The sequence below is a fragment of the Ursus arctos genome, unplaced genomic scaffold, assembly GCF_023065955.2.
Source record: "Ursus arctos isolate Adak ecotype North America unplaced genomic scaffold, UrsArc2.0 scaffold_2, whole genome shotgun sequence".
Lineage (NCBI taxonomy): Eukaryota > Metazoa > Chordata > Mammalia > Carnivora > Ursidae > Ursus > Ursus arctos.
This window is the reverse complement of record NW_026622874.1, coordinates 24,940,681-24,964,756: the sequence shown is the minus strand read 5'-3', so window position 1 is coordinate 24,964,756 and position 24,076 is coordinate 24,940,681. Positions and strand designations below refer to the sequence as shown.

Below are 24,076 nucleotides of genomic sequence, written 5' to 3'. Positions count from 1 at the left end.
TTGGGGGGAGCTGGTGATGCAGCATTTGGCCTGTGTGGCTGAGGTCCCCAATGCAGGCTGCTTGGAGCCAAGGCTGCTGATGCTCTCTCGGCAATTCATTTGGGATTCCAGAGGGTCACTTGCTGCAGTGTTGAAATCTTCAGACAGGCCAGCCAGTTTGTCCAGCTGAATCCTTCACTGTTGAATATGCATCTCACAGGCCAAATTTTGGCAGGTGTTCATGGGATTGGGAGCTCCACAGTGACCTTGATGGGGGAAGAGGGTATGTGGAAGAAAGTTCTGAGCAGGGCAGGGGGTGGGGATCATAGCCTCTGAGAATTGAAAATGGCCTTTAAGATCATCTAGTTCATCAATCTCTTCAACAATATTCCTGGCAACTGGTCACCATGCCCCTGCTTGGACTCTTCCTATGCTGGAGAGCTCACTACTGGGCAAGGCCCACCATTCTGTTGTTGGATAGCTCCTAGGTTTTCTTCCTTCCCTCCCTCCCTGTCTGTCTTTTGGTCTTTCTTTGCAAAATCTGGCCCCTTCTAATTCGATCTACTGGCTTAAGTTATGCCAGAAGAAAAGCAGTGTAAATCTTCCTGCAAATGAGAACCACTTGCTGCCAAACAAAACAGTAGTATCATTGTCAACTATTTCTCACCTGACATCACCTCAAAACCCACTGTGCTCACCCCATTCCCCAAATTTCTCACTGCGGTTCTTAAAATATGACACCTAGAACTGAACATAGTACTCCAATGGTCAGAGTTATGGAGAGTACTTTTGGATGATACCACACATCTGCGAACACAGTCTGAGCTTATGGCTTATCTCCTTCATCACACCGTTGGCCGATAGGAAACTTGTGATTGTCAGTCTCACATCTTTTGTATACAGTTGTCACTGCCCCTTCGTTCTCTACATTTTTGCTGTTTTCATTTAAGCTGTTGATAAATATGTTGAAATGGACAGAAATGGTGATAAAACTCAGTGGCATACCTCTAGGAACCTCCCTAAAGAACATAATTACATTCACAGCTAACATTTTGGTGTATCTGTCTAATCTGTCTAATCACTGGCCTTTTGAGATGGTTACTACTACTATTATTATTATTAACGAGGAGGAAGTGAAACCACAGAGAGGTTAGGTAAGTTGCCCAAGCTCTCACAGGCTCTAGATAGCAAGCTCAGTATTTGAATTCCATCTTTTATTCACTGATCAGTATAATTTGAGCAAGATTTTTCAAATGTCAACAACTCTGATCCAGTGGTACTCTCCACCATTCTGAAAATGTAAGAGATTTTGTCAAGGGCTGCTGAAACACAGCAACACAAAATCTTCAGCATTGGCCTGATCTGTTCTTCCAATAACCCTATTAAAAAAAAAAGAAACAAGGTTAGCTTGGATGGGTTTGTTCCAAGCAATCTCTTGCCAATTCCAGATAATAAGAAACAGTGATAATAGTGATAGTAACAGTCGTCACATTTACGGAGCCCTCCCCTGTGCCAGGCACTGAGCTAAGCTTTCCCAGTCAGTGTTTGACCAACTTGCTTTCTCAAAATTGCTCACAAACTAGCCAGGTATTGCAGAATTCTTCTGGGATTGACAATGAGCTCACTGGTTATTATTCTAGATTTTTTTTTTAATTAAGATATTTGTTTGGGTTTAGGTTACTTTGGGTTTCTAAGGCCCTTGATTTTGTTTTTATAATAATTTTTTATTATGTTATGTTAGTCACCATACAGGACATCCTTAGTTTTTGATGTAATGTTCCATGATTCATTATTTGCGTATAACACCCAGTGCTCCATGCAATATGCGCCCTCCTTAATACCCATCACCGGCTAAGGCCCTTGATTTTATCCTCAGTTTCTCACAAGTTCTCTCAATTTGGGTGTTTTATTTTGTTTTGTTTTCAGTGCTGAGTCTAAAGGAACATTGAACTTGGGAGCTGGAGACTGGGTTCAAGTCCAGTTCTACTATAGCTTTTTATCTATGGGACTAACAGCAAATCACTCAACCTTCTTGAGTTTTGGTCTTCTCATTTTTTAAATGGGCAATAATTCCTGCAAAGCATATTTCTAGGGATGTTGAGATGCTCTTGTGGGAGAATATTTATGTAAAAGCACTTCTCAAGTTTTCAAGTTTCAGACATAGTATTTGAACCATTGTTATTATTTAAAATGGTTAGGGAGACCCTCTTATGTTATCTCCTATTTGTTTTTCACTTTTCTCTTAACAGACTTTGTCTTTTAAAAATTATTTTATATATTTATAAGACACATAGAAGTATATGGCTGAACATTGGTCACCGGGCATAGAAAGATACCCACCAGCCCTTTCCCCACTGATTTGTGCTTGAAGTGGAAGAAATGGGGTTGTAGACTCAAGGAAGAAGAGGGTATCTTTTTAGAATTCTTTTGTCCAGAAAAAAGCTTCCCTTTCCTCCACTAAACAGCAGAAGTTCTCAGAGAAGCAAGCCACATTGATCCTGGAGGAAGGGCGCCATATGCGCTGATGTTCATTTTCTTATTTTTCCTTACACCCTCCCCCAGTGTCCACAGGATAATCTGGTTCCCCCGGCCCTTCTTCTGGTGTTACTGTGGTAGGGATGGCTGCACATAGAAACAACCAGCTTTTTACCCTGCTGGCACCCGCAGCCTCATTTTCTCGTTGGGAAAACTAAGGCACAAAAGAATGATCAGGGACCTCCATGATGTCGTGGGACCAGCAGAATCAGGAGCTGCTCTATTCTGTCCTTAGTCTTGGTCCTCTGCATTATAAACTCTAAGAGGGCAGGACCATGACTACCTTGCCATTACATGCTAGCTCCTCACATGGTCTGGTACCTCATGCATGTGAAACGTAAGCATATGGGCTTGTAAGAATGAAGGGATGAATACGTGAGGGGAGAGTTCTTTTCTGTGGGAACCATGGCTGCTGCCAGTCTAAGCAACATGCAGCCCTTCAGCTTTGTGAAGAGGAAGCGCAGAAAGAAGTTCACCAGAAGGTCTCTACCGATCTTTATTTCTTAGACCCTGTCAGAAAGAGTGGAAATGTTCTGAGGTTGTTGGAAACGTGGGCCTAGACTAGCAAATGATTTTGGAGTGAGGCAGGTATGCTTGGTTGTCCAGCTGCTGTCAGCAGTGAAGTACGCTGCAGAAGTAAGGATGGAGGATGGGCTGTCTGCTTCAAATCTGGTTCTATACTAGAGTCATGCAGGCATCTTCTTACTGGTCTTGCAGCAGGGCACTCCTCTGGGATGGAAGGGGTGCCGTATACCTTCCTGCAGGTTTGCACTAAATACTGCTGATCCCAGGAGAGTGAATTCTCATACATTTTCATTTCACAATACCCTTGAGAGATGCTCTTGTCTCTTCATGTCCCCATAGTAGCCACCTCTAAAGCAAGAAGATAAATACAAAGCAAAAGTTCAGGCTCTCTTCATGATCACAGTAGGTCTGAACTGCAGGGAGGGACAGAGGGGCACATGTGGGTGGTGGAGGGGAGAAGTTGGAATAAGCTGGCTTATCACCGCTGGACAGCTCAGCCCCAGAGAAGCCCTGTGGGCACTGGTCCTTTAAGTGCACCCCTTCCCACTGCAATAACAGGTGCATGGCCTCAGGCCACATTTTGGAGCCGGTGGGAAGAATTTGAGGGGGCGCGAGGATGCACTGTGGTCCTATTGAAATAATGAAATGCTAAAGCTTCCCGTTCTGTGGGGCGCAGGTCCCTAATTCCCTGAGCAGAGGCCAGTGTGTGTGGCCCCACGGCCACTGCCACAGAGAGGTGGAAAACCAGAGAATCTGCTAGTTCATGACTCTTCTCATGGTTCCCACAGAATGGTTAGCGCCCCACCCATTTCTTTCAAATATGTGAGAACTGGTGAGATGAGCAGGCACGCAGCCTCCTGAGGCAAAAACGGGGTGCTGGGTGCACCCCTCCTTGGCTCTGGGAGAACAGGCATTGGTGAGGGCTGGCAGAGTGTTTGGGAATCTGCTCAGGGTGGTGTGGCTGTTCCCTCAGCTCTCCTCGCTGTGCCCAGTTGCTGCCTTGTGGAAGGCCCGGCCTGTGGGCCCGCAGCACAACTTTTCCATTAGTGCCATCCTGGGTACCCTAGTTATGAGGCTCTGAGAGCAGCAAATAGCAGATGTGGTGGGATCCGTGGAGGGCACTGCTTGAGAGGCTCCAGAGCACTGCCCGAATAGTCTGTCTAGCCTTCGTTTTCCCCTCTGGAAAATTACACCAGCAACTCTAACCCTACTGCGGCCACCCTTTGCCATATAGTGGCTGCCTTGATTCTTTTTGACAGATTCAGACATTTTAATAGTCCTGCTGCTGACAACCATGGGGAGCACGCACTTCCTGTCCGCATGCTGAGTATTCTGAGAAGACAGGGATAGTGGACTTCCTTTTCATCCCGGTCACCGCCCCAAGTTCAGAGCCTCGCAACAGTGCTGTGGCAGAGCCTTCTCCCCAGCAGTGCCCCTCTTTCTGGCCCCTCTGTCAGCCATCACTGGACAACCTTCTAAAGCATTGTCTTCCTCCTGTTGTCCTCCTGGTCCAGAACCATCCATGGCTCCCCATATTCAAGAGAGGAGGAAGCAGAGCTGGCTTAGCAGCCTTTTGTGAGGAAAGGATTCATAGTACGTTAAGAAAACAGAATGGCTTCTGAAAGGGATGATGCTGTCTGGACCTGCTGTTAGCAGAGTTTAGGGTTCCCAGACAAGATTCACACTGGTCCCGCTTTTAAACTCAGTCCTCATTTTTGAAATGGGTGCTACCTTTGAAGAGGCAGGCAGGAGTGGTTCCAGATAAAATTGTCCAGAATAGCTAGGGTTGGGCTTAAAGAAACATTACAGGGAGATGGGAGAAGAAATAAGGATGTGAGCCTGGGGAAGAGAATAATTCCAGGGCCATATGATGCTTATCTTTGAACGTGTAAAAGTTCATCTTCCAGCTATGTTAAGAGGGGGTTACTTTGTATAACTTTGAGGTCAGGGATGGGCTGCCTTGGAAGAATGGGAGCTACCCATCCCTGTAAGGGACAACACAGGTGCTGGACTGGCCCAGGAGCACTATATAGATGTGTGGAGCTTGGGCTCAGTGTTTTCTAAGATCATTTCCAGTTTGAGGTTTATCTAGTCACTCTGTCCTGCAACATCCATCTATTGACTACTTACTATGTGCCAAGTACTTTGTCATAGACAACTTGTCATAGTTCATGTGCCCCCCCCCAACCCACCAAGAACTCATATGTTGAAACCTAATCCCCAGTGTGATGAAGTTTAGAGGTGAGCCATTGGGATGTGATTAGTTCATGGGATTAATGCCCTATAAGAAGAGGCCCCAGAGAGTTCCCTCACTCTTTTGTCCATGTGCAGACACAGTGGGAAGTTGGTTGTCTGTGAACCAGAAATCAGGTTCTCACCAGACACCAATCTGTTGGCACCTTGATCTTAGACTTCCCAGCCTCCAGAATGGCAGAAAATAAATTTGTTTTGTTAGCCACGCAGTCTGTAGCATTTTGTTATAGCATGGACTAGGACAGACCTTCTTCTATATTGTACTGGAAATACAGCAATGGAATACAGAGAATTGAGCCTAGTAGGAGAGACAGATAAGAAAAATGAATTATAAGATAGAATGTTGGGGGAAGGCTGATTTGGAAAGGCTTCCTAAAGGAACTCACACTGACGAGTGCTTGGAGGGGAGTGTTTTGGAGGAGCAGGCTATACTTAAGGTAAAGTACGTACAGAAGCACGGATGTGATGTGTGAGATCCTGGCACCTGTAGGAAACTCTAGGTGATTGCAGGGCTGTCCGGGGGCACTGTGGTGAGAGGCTAGGCTAGATCATGGCATGATTCTAAAGTCCACATGGAGGTATTAGAGGATTTGACCCAGGATGCTACTACATATCAGGCCTGAATTTTAGAAAGATCATTCTAGTAATGGTCTGGAGATAAGATTGTGGAAGAAGGGAATAGGAAGTCAGAGAGAAACCAGTAGGCAGTCATGTGAAACATGATGAGGATGCTGGTAGTGGAGATAGAGGGACAGAGATATTAACGAGATGAAGCCACAGGAGTTGCTATAAAAATCTCTGGAGAAAGAAGAGGTGATGTTTGAGTTGAAACCTGAGTGATGAGAAGAAAACAGTCATGTGAAGAGGTAAGACAGAGTTACAAACCAAAGGACCAGCAAAGCCCAGAAAACAGAAATAAATCTACAATGTTCAAGAAACAGAGAGGAGACTGTATGGCTGGATGACAGAGAGCAGTGAAGATGGTGAGGAAGATGAGGTGAAAGGGGGAGGCTGGACCCAGATCATGCAAGACCTTGTTTGTGGGAAAGGTTTGGGATGTTGTTATAAGTGTGATGAGAAGCTAGAGCATTTTAAACAAGTTGACCTGACTTACACTTTTGAGAGTTCATTCTGCTGTGTGAAGAATACACAGTAGAAGGTTCATGCGGGCCAGAAGCCCTGTGGGGAGGCACTTGGACCACAGAGTGGAAATGCTCAACAGGGTACTGGATATTGCAAGGAGGAGGTCTGCCCTAGAGATAAAGGCTGCGGAGTCATTTGCATTCAAGTGATAGTTGGAAGCTTGGTTTCAGGGAGGCCCCTTAGGGAGAATTTGTGCATTGGAAAAAAGGGAAAGGGGAAGGGTGCAAGTATGAAACTGTAGGAAACCTTGTTTTTAAAGGAGGGTAGAGGAAGAGGAGTGGCCAGAGGGAAGAATAGTAACTCAGAATGAAAGGGAGGAGTTTCAAAACAAGGAAACCAAATACTGCAGAATTATAAAATACTACAACACAAATACCAACAAATGCATGGTGGATTTGGGGACCTGATGGTCATTGATGACCTTTAGTGGAAGTAATTTCTGTGGAGTGGGTTAGGGTTAGGGTTAGAGTGGCAACAGGCAGAAGCCAGATGATGGTGGGCTGAGGAGGTGAAGTTAGTTACAAGTGCACACCAGCTTCAGCAGCTGGACAGCGGCATGAAGATGGTGAAGAGGGACACCTCACACATCCGGGAAAACGTTATGTCAATAGGTAGAGAGTAAGGAATTGAGGAAACAAGAGAGAGGGGCTCAGAGCACAGAGCGCCTAAGGACGTGGGGTGCAGGGAGGGCATCAGATGAAGGTTGGTCTGCAACATGAGGAACCTTACCTCTGTCCAGTCCACATTGGTATTAGAAGGTTTTGCTTGTTTTAAGAAAGGATCTAATAATTATTGGAAATTTTTTTCTACATTTGTTGAATTTTAGTCATATTTGAAGTTCATCAATCAAAACATGTCTTTGGTTCTTAATATGAATGTAAAACTCACCATCCAGTTCGGTGGCCCTCCTGGACAGGGCCATGAAGAGTGGTTTTGTGAAAAGCAGAGGAGTTGCTCTCTGTAGTGCTGCCTTTAGATTAGGGAGATATTCCAATCAACCCTCTCTCTCTCTCTCTCTCTCTCTCTCACTCTCTTCTTATAGTTGTGTTTTTCTGTTTATAGAAGGAATTCATTCTAATTCAAGGGAATTTGAAAAGTACAGAAGAATATAAAGAAAATACAGATAATCTGTAATTCTACCACCTAAAGATGATCACTGTTACCCTTTGGGTATTTTTCCTTCCAGGCTTTTGTCTTCTTTTACACATTTCATATTGTTGAATTTAGTTGTACATAAAATAATTTCCCTTTAAATTATATTTTTCCCCTTCAAACTATATGATGACTTTTTCCATGTTATTAAAACTAATGTAGGAATAACATTTTAAAGGCTATATAGTATTTCATTGATTGCACTATACTCAACCCATTTCCCTCTGGTTAAAACACTAAAACTCTTTGTGGAAAATGGTATGGCGGTTCCTCAAAAAATTAAACATAGAATAAACATATTATCAACAATGACACTTCTGTATATATACCCCAAATAACTGAAAGCAGGAACTCAGACAGATATTTGTACGCCAGTGTTTATAGCAGCATTATTCATGGTAGCCAAAAGGTAGAAGCACTCCAAGTGTCCATTGGTGGATGAACGGATAAACAAAACATGGCATATATGTACAATGCAGTATTATTCATCCCTAAAAGGGGAGGAAATCCTAACACATGCTACAACATGGGTGAACCTTGAAGACATTATACTGAATGAAATAAGCCAGTCATAAGAGACAAATATCGTGATTTCACTTATATAAGTTACCTAGAATAGTTAAATTCACAGAGACAGAAAATAGATTGGTGCTTACCAGGGGCTGGGGGAAGGAGGGATTAGGGAGTTAGTATTTAATGGGTACAGAGTTTCACTTTTACAAGATGAAAAAAGTTACAGGGATGGGTGGTGGTGGTGGTTGCACAACAGGGGGAATGTACTTAATGCCACTGAACTGTATGCTTAAAAATGGTTATGGTGGTAAATTTTATGTATATTTTACCACAGTGAGAAAAAAAACACTAAGGACCCCGACAAATGTATACAGCTGGCCAACCACCACCATAATCAAGACAAGAATATTTCTTTCATTCTCAAAGTTCCCTCAGGTCCCTTTCTATCCAGTCTCCTCTCCCACTCCCCAGGTTTTCTTTTTTAAGTTGCTGATCTGTTTTATCCTTACAGTTTTGCCTTTTGCAGAATATCATATACATGGAATCAGATTGGATGTAGTCTTTTGATTCTGGCTTCTTGCATGTAACATAGTACCTTTGAGAGCCACCTATGTTGTTGCATGGATCAATAGTTCATTTCTTTTTGTTGCTGCCTAGCAGTTGGATGGGTGTATCACAACTTGTTTATTTACCATTTGAGGGATACTCAGATTGTTCCCAGTTTGGGGCAATTATGAATCTACCTGTGATAAATAACTGTTCATGGGTGGGTAATATAGCAGGTGTATGTTTAGCTCTAAGTAGCTGCTGCAAAGCTGTTTTCCAAAATGGTTGTACTGTTTTGTATTCCCACTAGCGATACATGAGCGTTCCAGTTGCTCCACATTCTTACCAGCATATGGTATGGTCAGGCTTTTATTGTTTAGTTCCATTTCTGTTTTAGCTTTCTGGTAGGTGTGTAGTGATAACTATCGTAATTTTAATTTGCATTTCCTTAGTGATTAATAATGGTGCTTATTTGTCGTCCACATCTCTCTTTGGTGAAGTGTCTGTTCACATCTTTTGTTCATGTTTTAAATTGGGTTGTTTGTTTTCCTATTCAGTTGTGGGTGGTTTAAAATTTTTTTACTATCATAAAAAAATCCTTCATTGAACAACATTGTATGTAAAACTTTGCCCTAATTTTGGAGTATGGACTTAAAATAATTTCCTAAACCTACTGTATCAAAGAGAGTGAACATCTTCAATGACCTTATATATGAAACGTCCAATGGCTTTGCAAAGTACCAATATGCTTTCTTTCGAGTGGTGGCAGCTTGACAGTGGAACAGGCTATTGTGTTTATTTTGAATTTCTTTGACTATAATGATGTGGAACTTTTTCATATAATCCCTAAATAGTCTATGTTTCTTCTTTTGTGATTTGCTTATAGCTTGCCTTTTTTGCTCTAGATTGCACAGAAATTTGCCATGGCAATATCTATACAGGGAAGTTATAGAGTATGTGAAGATTAGTGCCAGGATCAGTGGTTTAGAGTATTTTCATTTTTTCATAAAATATTAACCTGGTCTCAGCCTGGTTTCTTTCATGCTCCAAGACCATGAGCTAATTTGCATAGCTGGCAAGGTAAAAATAACTTCAGAGCTGAAAAGAAAGATCATTGCCATTGAGTTAAACTTGGACCCTGGGTGCCAGCACTTCTACAGGGGGCAGCAGTCCCTTGGTCTAGACTCCATTATTAATAAACACACTCCATTGTTCCTTATAAATAGAAAAAAGGTGCTCTTTTAAATTCCTTTCTGAGAAAATGGCCATGCCTTTTAGTTCTTATGCTGGGAGAGTAACCTCTTGATTCTTCCAACAATTCAGCATTTTATTTATTCACAATAAAAGTACAATTAAAACCACTTACTTTGTTCTTACATATCTCTATCAAATAGATTTGGGTAACAATTAAAGAGTTCCTGTATATAGGCACAATTCTTTTTAATTATTAAAATTGCTAGTATTTTATTGTATTCCAAATAGGCGGTATGGGATATGATATGACTCAGAAGTACTAGAAGGAATTTTGGTTTAATGATTATAAAAAGTAAAAAGAACTTTGTTTTCTCTGACAAGTAGCTCTAGTTCATTTGGGGCCTCTACAGACAGTTGATATTTTATAACAACTTTATGGCTGCCTCTTCATCATGCACTGTAATTGTAGGTTTGTCTGCTCTGCAAGTATGGGAAATTATCTGTTTTTTTTTTTTTAATAGTTGTCATCCTAGAAGACAGATGGCATATGCCTGTCACGCAAATCAATCTCGTAGGCATTGTAAGCTGAACTAGGAAAGTGGAACAATGGACAAATATGTTTTCTCTAAAATTTATGGCTCCATGATTTTTCTGAAGGAGGCATTGATTTGAAAGGTTTTATAAACTCAGATTCTTTTAATTAGATATTCCTCAGACATCCAAAAAAAAAAAAAAAGAAGAAGAAAAGAAGAAAAAGTCTTCTACCCCAATACACTATGAGAATGTAGAGTTTTATTACTTAGGTTTTTCTTTTCCTCCTACTTTGAAGTATCCCTTCAGTCAACCCACCATCTAGTGTTAACCTGCACTCATCCACATTTGACGTCTTGACAAGAGGACTCTGGTTCTCTCCAGGATCTGGAATACATATAATTTTTCAGTCTTTCTGAAGCTGAAGATGGATCAGTGTTTCAGTATCTTAGGAATTAAGCCACTTGCTAAGGTGACATCAAGAAAAAAGCTTGCACATTCTCTAATTGGTGTATTGGCTCCATGCCAGAGGCATGGTTCTGAGTTTTTCCTTGTTTTTCATGTATCTTACTTAGCTCTTGTCTGGCCAGGCCAGTTATATCAACTTTCACTTTGGTTTCTTATCTAGATGGTATTATCTGGACAGAATAGATAAATGGGTCATTGTGAGTGATAGATATCAAACTTGGAGTCATTTAAGCAAGAAGGGCTTTTCAAGGAAGATGTGTCTCGTGGAACCACCAAGTTGCAGAAATGTCAGGAAGTAGTTGGGCCTCAGGAACCGCAGGATCAGTGTGCCAGCTCCAGAGGAATTCCTTCCTTTTTTCATTCCTCTTACCTCCAGGGTCAGCTTTATTTGTCGCTCTTACAGCTGGCTTTTTTCTGTGAGAACAATGACAGCTCCTGAAGCCTTTCATTTTAGGCTTTTAGCTGCTTCAGGAGAGAGCAACCAAACTCTGGTCCTAAGTCCAAACATCCCTGCGGAGAAACTTAACTGGTGAGCAATGGCATGTAAGAGCATTGCAGTTTTTGAAAAGAACAGTAAGGTAGAGCAGTGTTGTTGGAGGAAGTGGAGGTCCTAGCTGTACAAACAATAAGAGGCCACTGTATGTGGGCAGTGGGGGATTATACAGCTGGTCTCTGTAATGTGATATTAGAGGTCACTAGTGCAGCCTTCTCATGAGGCCAGCATTAGGGTCTTGGCCCCTACGTGGATAATTACCTGCATTCTGTTGCTCGGCTGGCTTCTGCTCGATCCCAGGCTAGCCATCTCACAAGTGCTTGTCCCTGGACCTAAGGGAGACCTGGTAAGAGAAAGTGTGTGGGTGGTAGATCAACAGAAATCCCTCACCACTACTAGAAAAACAACTGAAAGAACATGTATTTATGTTAGCAAGTTCTTATAATGTGGGATTTCCCTCTCCAGCAATTCTCTGTCTTTGTCAGCTCTCTGAAGTACAGTTTCGGTAACATTCATATGATCCTGCAATCACAGGACACCATAAGGCTCTGCAGAGAGGCGGCTCTGTGGTTGTCCTAGAGAAGACATTTGTTGAACGTATGTGCCTTTGGGATATATTTCTAGCTATTAGACATTATCTTTTGTAGCTACTGAAATCACTCCAAATTTGGAATTGAAATTTCAGGGTTTGGGTCTCAGTTTGACCATTTACTATCTCCATGATCTTGGGCTAGCCAGTTTCTCTCTCTGAGCCTTAATTCTCAAACTGACGAAATGGAGAATAATGATATCTTTATGGGACGGGGTTATGTAAAGTGGGAAACAACGAGGCATTTTTTTCTTCATCATCATCATCACCTGGAGCTGAATGACCCTCATAGAGTTTCTACCCATTGCTTGGCATTTCTCCTTGCTGTGTCTGAGTGAATCATCAGGGGCTTTCTTATAAAACAAGGAAGAAACCCAGGACCATTGGTAGGACCCTTGACCTTTGTCTCCATTACACTGAGGTAAAGTAAATAAAACCTTCCTTTGTACATTACTGTGTTCTTTACCTTGCATGATTTGGGGAAACTTTTGGATTAAAGCTTCCTTTGTAGACCACTGGGGTTAAGCTTCATGTAGCCACTAGGAGATGTTTAAAGAAGAAGGCAGAGGACATTTTTATCAATGCTGGCATCAGTGCATTTTCGTCAAAATTATGACTTGTGGCTGAGGGTCACCCTGGCAACATCTTCATGTCTGCCTGAGAAGGGCTGTGTGTGCTTCTCCCAGAGTGGATGAGGACTAGTAGTGAAACACAAGCATTGCCTTTAATCAGGCTCCTGCTCAGTTTGAAGGAATCACTATCTGAGAGGTTCTCCATCAGTAGTGGTTCCCAGCCAGGGGTGTGTGTCCTCCCTCCCCCAAGAGGACACATCACAATGTCTAGAAACATTTTTGGTTGTCACAAGCAGGGCGGTGGGGGGTGGGGATTGAAGGAGGTGTTGCTACTGGCACCTAGTGGGTAGAGGTGGGGGATGCCCTTAAACATCCTACAATGCACAGAACAGCTCCCTAAGACAAAGAATTATCTGGTCTCAAATGTTAATACAAACTCCTCTCCTTGGCGTGACATGGTTTGGTTGTTGAAATTTCTTTTGGTGGGAAAGGAAAGAGAGGATTTTTAGGCCATGATTTTTCTGCTCATCAAAAAGCATATTTTGGGACCACTTCATAGCCACAGAGATTCTTATGAAATTTAATTAGGAGCCCCATTTTAAATTCCAGAACGGGTAGCCTTATCTTTGTTAAATACAGAACCACTTGTCCCTTCTGGAAATGGCACAGACCTTCTCTTTTGGAAAGGGACAATTTGACCCTACCGTCCTCATTCTCCCAAGAAATATTATGGCTTCTTGCTAAGCAGAAGCTTAGAAGAAAGTCCGTGCTCCACTTTGGTCATAAATCAACTTGGACCCAAGCCTAAATAAATAAATAACAGCCAGCCAACTAACCAACCAACCAAACCCCAGAAATAGCTGCCTTGTGACAGTTTTGAAGATAGTGGTCTTTCTATAAGACTACCCATTCTGAAAGGCAGCAAGATGCTGTTGCTATTTCTGGTAACAGAGGAGGGAACGGGGGTCTCCTAGACTGCCATGTCAGCAGTTCTTAGAAAAACACAGTAAAATTTTTCAAGGCAAACCATTTCATCATTTTGGGAAAACACCAAGAAACCACATGGTGCTATTAAAGCAGCAGTTCATGTTGGTCTGTCTTGTCCTCTTTAGAACAGTCTTCTTAGAATGAGCATGTGTAGTAGCTAGTCTCTACGTCTGGGTTTTTCAAACTGTAGGTCATCCCCATTAGAGAGTCATGACGTCAACTTAATTGGTTGCGACCAGTGTGAAACAAAAGATAGCAAGGAAGAATTGAAGAGAAAATATATCACACATAGAGTATTATTTTATGAGGCACTATGTATTTTTACACACACACACACACACATACACATATACATACATACGTACGTACGTATATTCATCCTGGCTTGTGATGTAAAATATATTTTGTACAGCAGGCTATGTTCAAAAACAGTTTGAAAATCATTGCTTTATATGCTTTTACTTTTCTTCTAAGAACATGTGTGAATTGAAGCAACACAGCATATTTTCCTTTAAACTCAAAGGCCTGAGTTCTATGAGCTGTTCATTCCTAAACCACTCACTATTCAGAATAGGACAATAGATGATTTGCTTGGGATAATCTAGATTCAGTCTCTGGGCTGGAGAGGGACCCAACCTTCCTGGTTGGCATGACTATGGGATATTTCTGTTATCAGGAAAGATTACTGTGGAGGTGACAGGTGGCAGCAGCTGTCCCAGGACAGGCCTGTAGGAATAGAAGTCGGCACCAATTTAGGTATAGTGACCAAGGTAGACATATATTTAAAGCAGCTGGGACTGGGGCTTAGGGAGGAGATAAGAGACCAATGGTTCTCAATCAGGGAACTTCTTTGGAGCTCACAATAGCAGTGTGGGTAACCTGATGTCCCATTACCAAGCGTAACCCTGGATTTTGAGCACTGCCAGGCTTGGTCCAATCTGTAACATAGCCTGTGAAGTTTTCTTTATTTGATATTTTCCACACTCTCCAGCCTCTCTGCTTTCTATACTTCTCTGGATTTCACTAAGTTCCAGACACACCAGACCTTGTTTGAATTGTTCAAGTATATCAGTCTCCTTTCTGCCTCTGTCCCTTCTATGCATGCCTTTTCCTGCATCTGGGATGCTCTTCCCACGTTGTTTTCTCTGGCCTACTTTGAGCTCATATGCCATTTCCATAGAAAAGCCTTCCTTTCCTGACCTTCTACTTACTATAATTGTGATCTGTGTAATGTCTTTTTCATGAAATTTCATGAGGACAGCCACCATCTCATTCTCCTTGTAATGCCAGTGCCTACGGCATAGCATACATTCATTAATTATCAGCACATCGTAGATGGGTTCTGGGTTCTGGGATTGCACTAAGCCTGAATGGGATCAAAGGGCCCTAACATAGGGTCTGGGAAGGAAGAGGGGGAGCTTGCAAAGACTGGGTACTGGGCCAGACCTAACACCTGTTTTCCCTCTCTCAGCCTCATCCTTTTCCCTCAGATGTATTTTGGTCAAATTGAATTTTGAGGGGAGCTTGTCTCCATTGAACAATTTAATATACAGGGACTGTTTTTGTTTCTGATAAAATGAAGTAAAATCTCTAGAAATTGATTCCCAAATCAAATTATGCTTTCAGTAATTTATTTAAAAGAAATGGAGAGCCAAACGTTAGGTGTAATTTAGTAGATTTTTGAGAGATCATCATTATTTGCACATGTGGTTAAATCCCCTTCAGTTTGAATATCTAATTATATAGGTGCCGATGGGCTCATTCACAGCTCCATGGACAAGTCATCAGATCTGCCCCAGTGGGGATCTATTAACACCCCTTTATCCCTGAGTCAAGGGTATTTCTTGGGCATTACTGTTGCATATTGTTAGGGAAGGGACCATCGATGGAAATGTGAAAGGCACTTTCTGCCATGAGGAGCTGGCTTTGAACTAAGTTATGAGGATCCAGCTAATTATCATTAACAGTCGGACTTCAGTTCTGAGACATAAGAACGGTATTCATTCAGGTGGTAAATGTTGTGCAGCTTTCAAGATGTTCAGAGAAAGGGGAGAATGGCGTGAGCTGGAGAAGTGTAGCACCGTTTGGACAGGTTTTGGCTCAGAGTCTTAGAGCCAGGAGGGATCTGAGAAGTCCCTCTGTCTGATCCCTTTAGTTTAGAGACTAAAACAAACAAAAACCCAGAAATGTTCTTTCTCAACTTCCTCCATGATACCTATTTCCTAAGTACTTTCTAGGAGTCAGGCTTAGTAGACATTGTTGTGTTTTTAGCTATTCCATGTCCAATTTCCCCAGTGGCCTCCAATCTCCCATTTGGCAGACTCTTTTACTGTGTGTGCACTTGGTGGGCATCTTGTCCACTTTGGAAGTGCTAGAGGACTGTCCCAGTGCAGCCAGATGAAGTGTAAGGGGACATGTGACTTGAGTTCCACCGCATGCTTTTTCCACCATGACTTTTAAGCTATCAATCCTACGATGTTAGTACAGTTAGTGATGATACATCTAGTGATAGCTATAGTGGCCTAAGAATCAGATTTCCTGGAATCTCTGACCTTTGCCAAGTGTATTCGTTTCCTATTCCTGCTGTAACAAATTTCTACAAACTTGGTGGCTTAAAGCAAATTTCTTCTCTTACGGTTCTAGAGGTCAAAATACCAAAAATTAGTTTCCCTGTGCTACATCGGCTATCAGCAGGTCTGTGCTCTCACCTGAGGCTTTAGGACAGGAAAGGCATTTCTTTGCTTTTTCCCCACTTCTAGAGCTGTATTCCTTGCCTCTTTCCTCCATCTTCAAAGCCAGCAGCACAGCACCTTGCTTCAGTCATCACATTGCCTTCTTTCTAGCCAAATCTTCCTGAGCCTCCCTCTTATGAGACACTTGTGATTGCATTCAGGGCCCACGCAGATAATCCAGAAAAATCTCCCCATCTCAAGATCCTTAATCACATCTGCGAAGTCAATTTTGCCATATCAGGTAACATTCACAGGTTCCAAGGATTAGGATCTGGATCTCTTTGAATCTATTATTCAGCCTACCACACCAAGATTCCTACTTTCCTGTTTTTCCAGCCTGGTCTTCCAATATCCCTTTAATTTTGTGAGCTCTTGATATCTTTTCAAGTCAGCACTATGTGCAGAAGTTTATAAGTGTCTTATCTGTTTAAACCCTCACATCGACCCTCTTAGGAAGACATTGTCCCCATTTTACAGATAAGAACACTGTAGCTCAGGGAGGCAATTGCGTAAGGCCAGATAGCTAGTGTGAGTGAGGGAACTGGCATTTGAAACCAGCCAGTATGATGGGAGAGTATGTGCTTTACCACTTCCTCATAATCCTAGTTCAAGTCTCTTTTGACTGTAGATCTTTTCCACGGAGGAGGTAGGATGCCATCTGGCTCTGAAGTCTGGATCATATTATTCAGTCAGGGAGAGAAGGCAAGGGGGTGGGCATTCCAGGCAAGAAGGAAGCTGGAGAATAAGAGGTGAATCCAAGAGATGTGTTGAAGGAAGGAAATGTTAGACTTTGGTGCCTTGTTGGAGGTAAAATAGTAGAAGAGAAGAAGGAACCAGCCACCTTTGAAATCAAACTTCTGAGTGGGCACAGCACCTCAATTTGGTGGATTGCCCATGGACATGATATCCTGGCTCAAATCCAACTTGAATTAGGTCCCTCCCTGTCTTGTCTTGGTCTCCTATGAAATGGGCTGGTTAAACACCTAACACCCTTTGCTCCTATTAACCAGCCTTTTTACACATGTGCTAATGAATAACTTGCCTTTCAAATGCTAATGAGCTTCTCCCTTGGGATTTATATGGGCAGAAGTAAAGAGGTACTTTTGAAGTTCAGGAGGGACTCCTGGGCCTAAGGGCAGGAGACCCCCTGGTTTGTGTCTCTTCTTCAAAAGAGAACTTACACATCTGCTTAGGGCTAGGGCAACAACTGGGAGGGAAGCTATTTACCTGGTCATCCCTTGAATAGAGTTGCCAGATTTAGCAAATAAAAATACAGAATGCCCAGTTAAATTTGAATTGCAGATTAGCAACAGATAATTTTTTGGTGTAATATTTACATAATGCTTTAGGGAATTTTTAGCCATGGAAGTGTGAAAAGAGACTGTTAGACTTGGGTTGACAAAGAGGCTAAGACAGAACCCCAAGGTCAGAAGGAATTCTTCTGGTGGGAGAATTCTTTGGGTGATTGACTTGGGGAGAGACCATTTGGTTATGATGGCTCAGAGCATCCTTTCCATCTCCTGCCACTGCCATGATGGTCACACCACAGCCTCAGGATCATATCAGCTTCTAGGCTCTTCTTACCTGCTTGACAGCTCAGGGCAGAGGCATTAGAGATAGGGCTGAGCCATGACAGCCAACAGGAAGCAGGTTTTGAACATTTACAGTGCACCGACCCCTCTGTCTCTGCTGGTGGTGCTCAGAGGTTTGTGTCTATCCTCTGCTTTGGGGGTCAAGTAGTAATTAAGCACCCCTCTGTGTCCAGAGCTCCCCACCCAGGCCCTGTGCTCTTGGGGACAAAAGAACTAGAAAACACAGCCCCTGTTTCTGAAGAGCTCACGTGTATGCGGCACGGGATGACGCAGAACTCAGGCTTTTATTAACTCAGAATTGGAATTTTGCACAGTGGCCTCACTCTGATCTTGTGGCACGCGTGTCTCTTCGTGTGTGTGTGTGTGTGTGTGTGTGTGTGTGTGTGTAGATATTACAGCAGCCGTCACCTCAGGTGCAAGGAGCCTCTGACCTGCTGGTCCAGAGAGCTGTCAGTGGCAAGTCTGTGGGACTTAGTGATTTGTGGCTTGAGGATCAAGGGAACCAAGCTCACTGGCTTGTTGGGAGACTAAACACTGTGACCTTGGTATTTTTAGCAGCACACTGGACTGAGGACCAGTGGAGCTGTGCGGTGCTGAAAAAGACGTGGCATGGCGTGCTGGCAGAGCGGGGAAAGGCTGCACTTCGAAACCAGAAGAGGAAGGACTTTAATGCCTGCTCTTGCCATGTATTAGCAATTTAATTGTTTCTAAGTCCCGATTTCCTCTCCTATGAAACGGAAACAGTCGTGATATCAGGATATGTTTAAGGATTTAATGAAATAACTTAGGTGAAAATGCTAACAGATAGTAAGCCCTGTAGGTGATCCTGCAGCGTTTCCCATTCTTGGAGCGCATCGTAAGCATCCCTGTTAGGACCACTCCTCATCGTGAAGTATAATTCTTTCATTTCTCTGTCTCTCTGCTTCTGCTAGACTGAGGGCCTGGGCCTTCTCCTGCTGTGCACTTGCCTTGAGCCTCCTGCGTCGGGTCTGCTCTGTGTGAGGCCCAGAGTTTTGCCAAGCTGTACAGACTTCAGCGCTGAGGCTTTGCTAAAGGGCAAGTCTTCACATTTTGAGTCTTCTTCCTTCCCTCCCTTTCTCTAACTGTCCTGCTGAAGACAGAGCAGATCCTGTCCTATGGGATCTGCTTGAGAGCAGGAGTTCTGAACAATATTGGAAGCTCTTCATTAGATTCTAAAATGTTTGAAGACAGATTTCTAGTATGCTCCCATGCGCTCCAAAAGGCGTGGGTTTGAGTAGCATCCCGGCTGTGCCACCTGCCCTTTCCATTGGTAAATTCTAGAGTTTCTGTGATGTTTCTGCCCATTTGGTTTCTGCTTCAACACATTGACTACTTTAATCAGTGCAGTTTGATGCATCAAGCATTTATCGAGCACTTTTTACTTGCCAGAGCCTGGGCTAAGTGTGGGGGATGTAGAGTTGGGGAAGACAGTGTCTCCGCTTGAGGTGTTCTGGATCTTGTGGGAGAGACAGAGGAGAAACCAGAGAAAACAGAGAGTTCCTCTAAGATGTGGGGAGGGCAGGATGGCAGTGGCACAGAATTTTATGGGGGCTCTTTCCCTCAATTATCCTCCCCCCTGAAGAATTCCGCTGCCCCTGCTTCTAGCAAGTGGGTGGGACCTCCTGCCCTCAAACATGATGTGAACACTAGGGAGCAGCCAGTGGCCAATGTGCATGAGCTATTCTACATGGGGTGAAGGAAAAGAAAGTTCTGAAGGCTAGGGGACCGTGGGGCCCCAGGTGGCATGGTCCTGGCTGAAGTTTGGGGCTGCTTGGATAACTTGGGGGACATGCTGGTGAAAAGAGCATGGGTGTGTCTTGTGGCTCGCTATGCGAGGCCCTGGCCACAAGTGCCATATTTTTGCATCTCTCCTTCAAATTAGCTTCACTTTTGTTCTCTTTCCCACATAAGAATTCTTAATTCTCTCACATTTGCTTCTCCACCGGCTCTTATTTCTTCTTATTTCTTTCCTGTTTTCACCTCCGTGTTTCCTTTCACCATTCGCTACCCTGTCCTCTCATTCTCTTTCCTCGCAACCATTTTTCTTTCTCTCTACACTTGTGCCTTCTTGCCTTTTAATTTTGTCTTTTGGCCCCTACCTCCATGTTCTGAAATATCCCTCCTTCAACTCAGGATTGGGAAGGAAAATTTCCTTTTCAATAGCTCTTTCTTATGACTTGAAAGAGCATCTCGTGTGTATCTGGGTATCCTAGGAAACAGAATTCTGGTTTCTGAACAGGGCAGATTCTCCCCACCGTGTGTGTTTGAGACAGCGCGAACCGGAGGGAGAGGCATCTCCCGTGGGCACCACGCCTCGGAAGACTCTGAGTACAGTGCTTCTTCCCCTGTTAGCAGATCCATCAGACCAGCGACCCCATCTTCCTAGGGTTCTGGTTCTCTGTCACTACACTATCCTTCAGGTTTCTCTTTCTCTGCTCTCCTTTATTTGTTTCTATGTCTGTTTTATTTTTCAGTCCTATTTTCCACATTTCTCCTTGCTCTGTTTTCTTGTCAGGTTTTCCTTACTTATTGGAAATGATACCACTCCCCTCCTTAATTTCTCTCTTTGGTTTTGGCAGATAGAATCAAAACCAGCATTAGAGACCCTTGTCGACAATATCCCTCCTTTTCAGAGACAGTGTGGAAATTTGGGTCAGGAGAGGTAGAGGAGACCTGAGAACCATCTTGCCTAGGTCCTGAGACACTTAATGAGAGTAGGGTTTCTTTCTGGTTCTTATTTTGAGGTTGGGTTAACATAGAATTATAGAGCCTTAAAGTTGAGAGAAATCTCTACTAGTTAATTAGATAACCTTCAACTCATGTTGGAACACTTTCAGCTTCCTAATAGATAGTCCTACAGTCTGTGGCTGAGTATGTTTAATGTTGGGGAGTGGACTGACGTCATGAAACAGTCCACTTGATTCTTGGCCAGCACTCCTTGTGATTCTCATGTCCCAGATCTGTGTAATTTGTACCTATTGATCCTATATCTTCTTTTAGAGGTATACAGCACAGACCTTTCATTCAAGTTCTATTTCAAGTATTGAAGGAAATGTTTCCTCCAAAATAATTAAATGACATAAACTATTCCCGCCACCCTTTGACTATATAGAAAACTCGGTTTTTTTAATGACTCATTCGCCAGTGGCTCCAGATAGCTGAAACTGTCATGGAGAGGTTATGAGGGAGGACAAGTACTATTCCACAGAAAGAAGACTAAAATTAGACAGTACTATTAATATTTGTGTTGGACGTAATATCTAGTTTGTACATTATAACTTCTAGAACACTCTTAATATTCAGTACCATGTCATTTTATTTTTGTAGCAAGGTCCTGGTACTCCCCCCATTTTGTAGATGAGGGTAGTGAGGCTGCTGGAGTGTGTAACTTGCCTCAAATCACCCAGTTCTCAAGTGCTGGAGTCATGACTGAAACCCAGTTCTGCTGGCTCTTGGTCATCTGCTGTGTCTTTCATTAATACTTAAGTGTCATTGACTGTCCACAGTACCTGCAATGTCATGGGATTATATGAAATAAATTGTCTCCTCAAGACAAGGTACTTGGTGTATACAATCTAATAGGATTGTTATGGATTTGGGGTGTGTGTGTGTGTGTGTGTGTGTGTGTGTGTGTGTGTATCTGGCTGTGGAAGTGGAAAAATGGAAGCAAAGAAACCAAATCTGAGTTATACAATGATTTGGATCAATTATAAAAGTGCTGTATGAGGACCAGTGAAGTTATTCCCTAATTTATAAGTATCAGTGTGATTGATTTGTTCGGTAAAAACTCGTAAGTGCCAAGGTGGAGAAGAACGAGTTACTCCTTTACTGCAGCTGATCCAGAGAAATTCCCCGAAGGAGTTAGGAGACAGGGGAATTGAAGAAAATTCTGAAATACAAAATCCAGGGGTCTTGGTAGTTTGGAGGTTGGTGAGGAATAGAGAGGAGAGTAGGGGACAAGGTTTGGAGGCAGGAATGGGACAGATGCTAGGGAGCTGGTCTTCTACTCATGATTTGGAACTAGGATTCTGGTGTGATGAGAAGTTTTCCTTCTTTGCAAAGTAAAACCCAGATGTGGCTAAATATAATTCCAGGCAGAACCACCAATGATTCACCCAAGCTCAGGTGCGCCCACATGCAGCTGGCATCAGCTCTGTGTGCTCTCCAGGCTGATCCTTCTTCAGCCTGTCTTCCCCCGTGGAACAGGGCAAGAAAGCCAGACGGTGGTAACCTTGACCTTCTGTGTCTCTATCTGCAGCATCCTGGCCACGGCAGGAACCCACTTCAACACACACGTGGACCTGAGGACCCTCCGGGCTGTGCGCGTCCTGAGGCCCCTGAAGCTCGTGTCAGGGATACCTAGTGAGCACTTGTGTTTCTTCTTTCTCCTCTGCTGTAGCTTTACTCATGTGTCCCCACTGGGTCTGGGGCCAAAGGAATTTGGGATAAACAAGAAACGATTTCTCCAGTGGTAATAAAGAGTGGGGAGGCAGAAATCTGGCATAACATTTTACTTTAAAATCTAGCAATTTTTTCCCCCCAGATTTTAAAGATAGTGAAAATCCTTGTAGAATATTTGCAAAGTAAAAAAAAAAAAGTTATAAAATGAAAAGGAAAAGCACTCATTATCCTATATTTTTATGCATTTTTTCCTGTGCATTTTAATATAATTTGATCATACTGTGTGTATACTTTTGGATCCTGTCATAGAAGCATTTGATTTTCCTGACATTAAAAATTCTTCAAAAATATGATTCAAAAAGTCTGATATTATAACCTATCATATACAGGATGACTTATTTATTTATTTCTACGTTGCTGGACATTAGATTATTTTCATTTTTTTCCAACTAGAAATAGGGCCACCACATACATCTTTTTACTTAAGTCTTATTCAAATCTCTGCTTATTTTCTTAGGCTAGAATCCTAGAATTACAATTTCTGGGTCAAGGTATATGTATTTTATGAATAGTGATTGTACTAATTGTGATTCCACCACTGTGGAGGAGAAGCCAGTTCTCAGAGTAGTGGGGGGGGGGGGTAAACTTTGTCCTTGCTCTCATAGGACTTAGAGCCTAACAGGGCCAGGCTTAATTTCATTTAGGAAAGAAGCACATTGTAATAAGTTTGTAAAAGATAAGCAGAAGGCAACATGGGTGAAACAAAGAAGGGAGAAGTAATAGGCATGTAAATGATCAGAGAATTATGAGAAGGAGCATGAGATTGATTCCAGGAGTAGGAGTGATGGTAGTCTTTGACTTGACTGTTCTGGTTGTCTCTTTGCAAATTGTCTTCATCATCTCAGGACCAGTGGTTCTTTTCCCTCAAGGACTTGTCCTTCTCCTCTTAGGAGAAGGTAAAGGGAGCCTGCTGTATCAAATGGTGCTCAGGGAGGCTCAATTTGTCTTTCTTTCCTTCTAGGCCTGCAGATTGTGTTGAAGTCCATCATGAAGGCCATGGTGCCTCTTCTGCAAATTGGCCTTCTGCTCTTCTTTGCCATCCTGATGTTTGCTATCATTGGCTTGGAGTTCTACAGTGGGAAGTTGCACCGCGCGTGTTTCACGAACAATTCAGGTAGGGTCATTGTTCTTGCCTTCTACTTCTTCCCTTCCTCTCCCCTCTAGTCATTGGAGTAATTTCAGGTCACTGGGAGACTGGTTGGAAGAGAATATTCTGTTCCAACCCAAGAATTAGAATCAGAAACTTCTGCTTAGCTTTTTGAGGCACAAGCAGCCTAGACTAAAGATCCCCATTGGCTACTGATATTGCAAAGCAAATGACCTCTTACGTTTGCAATCAGGATTTCAAACAGGAGGTCTCAGATCCCCTGTCCCATGGTAGAAGGTTGTCAGAATGCATGTCAAAAACCACCTGTCTGAAGAAATACTCTGTACAGTGTCCTCTTGGGCCCACAGGCCAGGGAGATCCAGGAGTCCAGAGTCAGATTTGGGTCTCTCTAGATATGTGCAGACATTTTCCCTCCATGATCCATCTCATGACCTTCCTCCTTCTCTGCTACGTCCCACAGACAGTATAGAAGAGATGAGGAAGCTCTGAGCTTGGCTTGCCAGGGGCGCTTGGGAGATTTGTGTTGTTCACAGACCCCAGATTCTTATCTCTTTGTATCTTATTTGTTCTTTTCAAGTTGAATAGAATACCCTAGCAGGAAAGGGGGTTGGGTAGAGGTTGAAGAAGTCCAATTTAGTATAATGTTTATGTTTTTTAAAAAGAATCTTCAAAGGACACCTTC

At 43.0% G+C, this 24,076-nt stretch overlaps 1 protein-coding gene across 1 annotated transcript in view; it reads left to right on the top strand.

Annotated features, from left to right (window-relative positions):
• CACNA1E (calcium voltage-gated channel subunit alpha1 E) overlaps positions 1-24,076 on the top strand; it is a 310,736-nt gene that overhangs the window by 69,232 nt on the left and 217,428 nt on the right. Inside the window, exons 4-5 of the mRNA XM_057315519.1 lie at positions 22,084-22,187; positions 23,248-23,400. Of these exons, the coding sequence (XP_057171502.1) occupies positions 22,084-22,187; positions 23,248-23,400 (257 nt within the window). The remainder of the gene's footprint in view (positions 1-22,083; positions 22,188-23,247; positions 23,401-24,076) is intronic.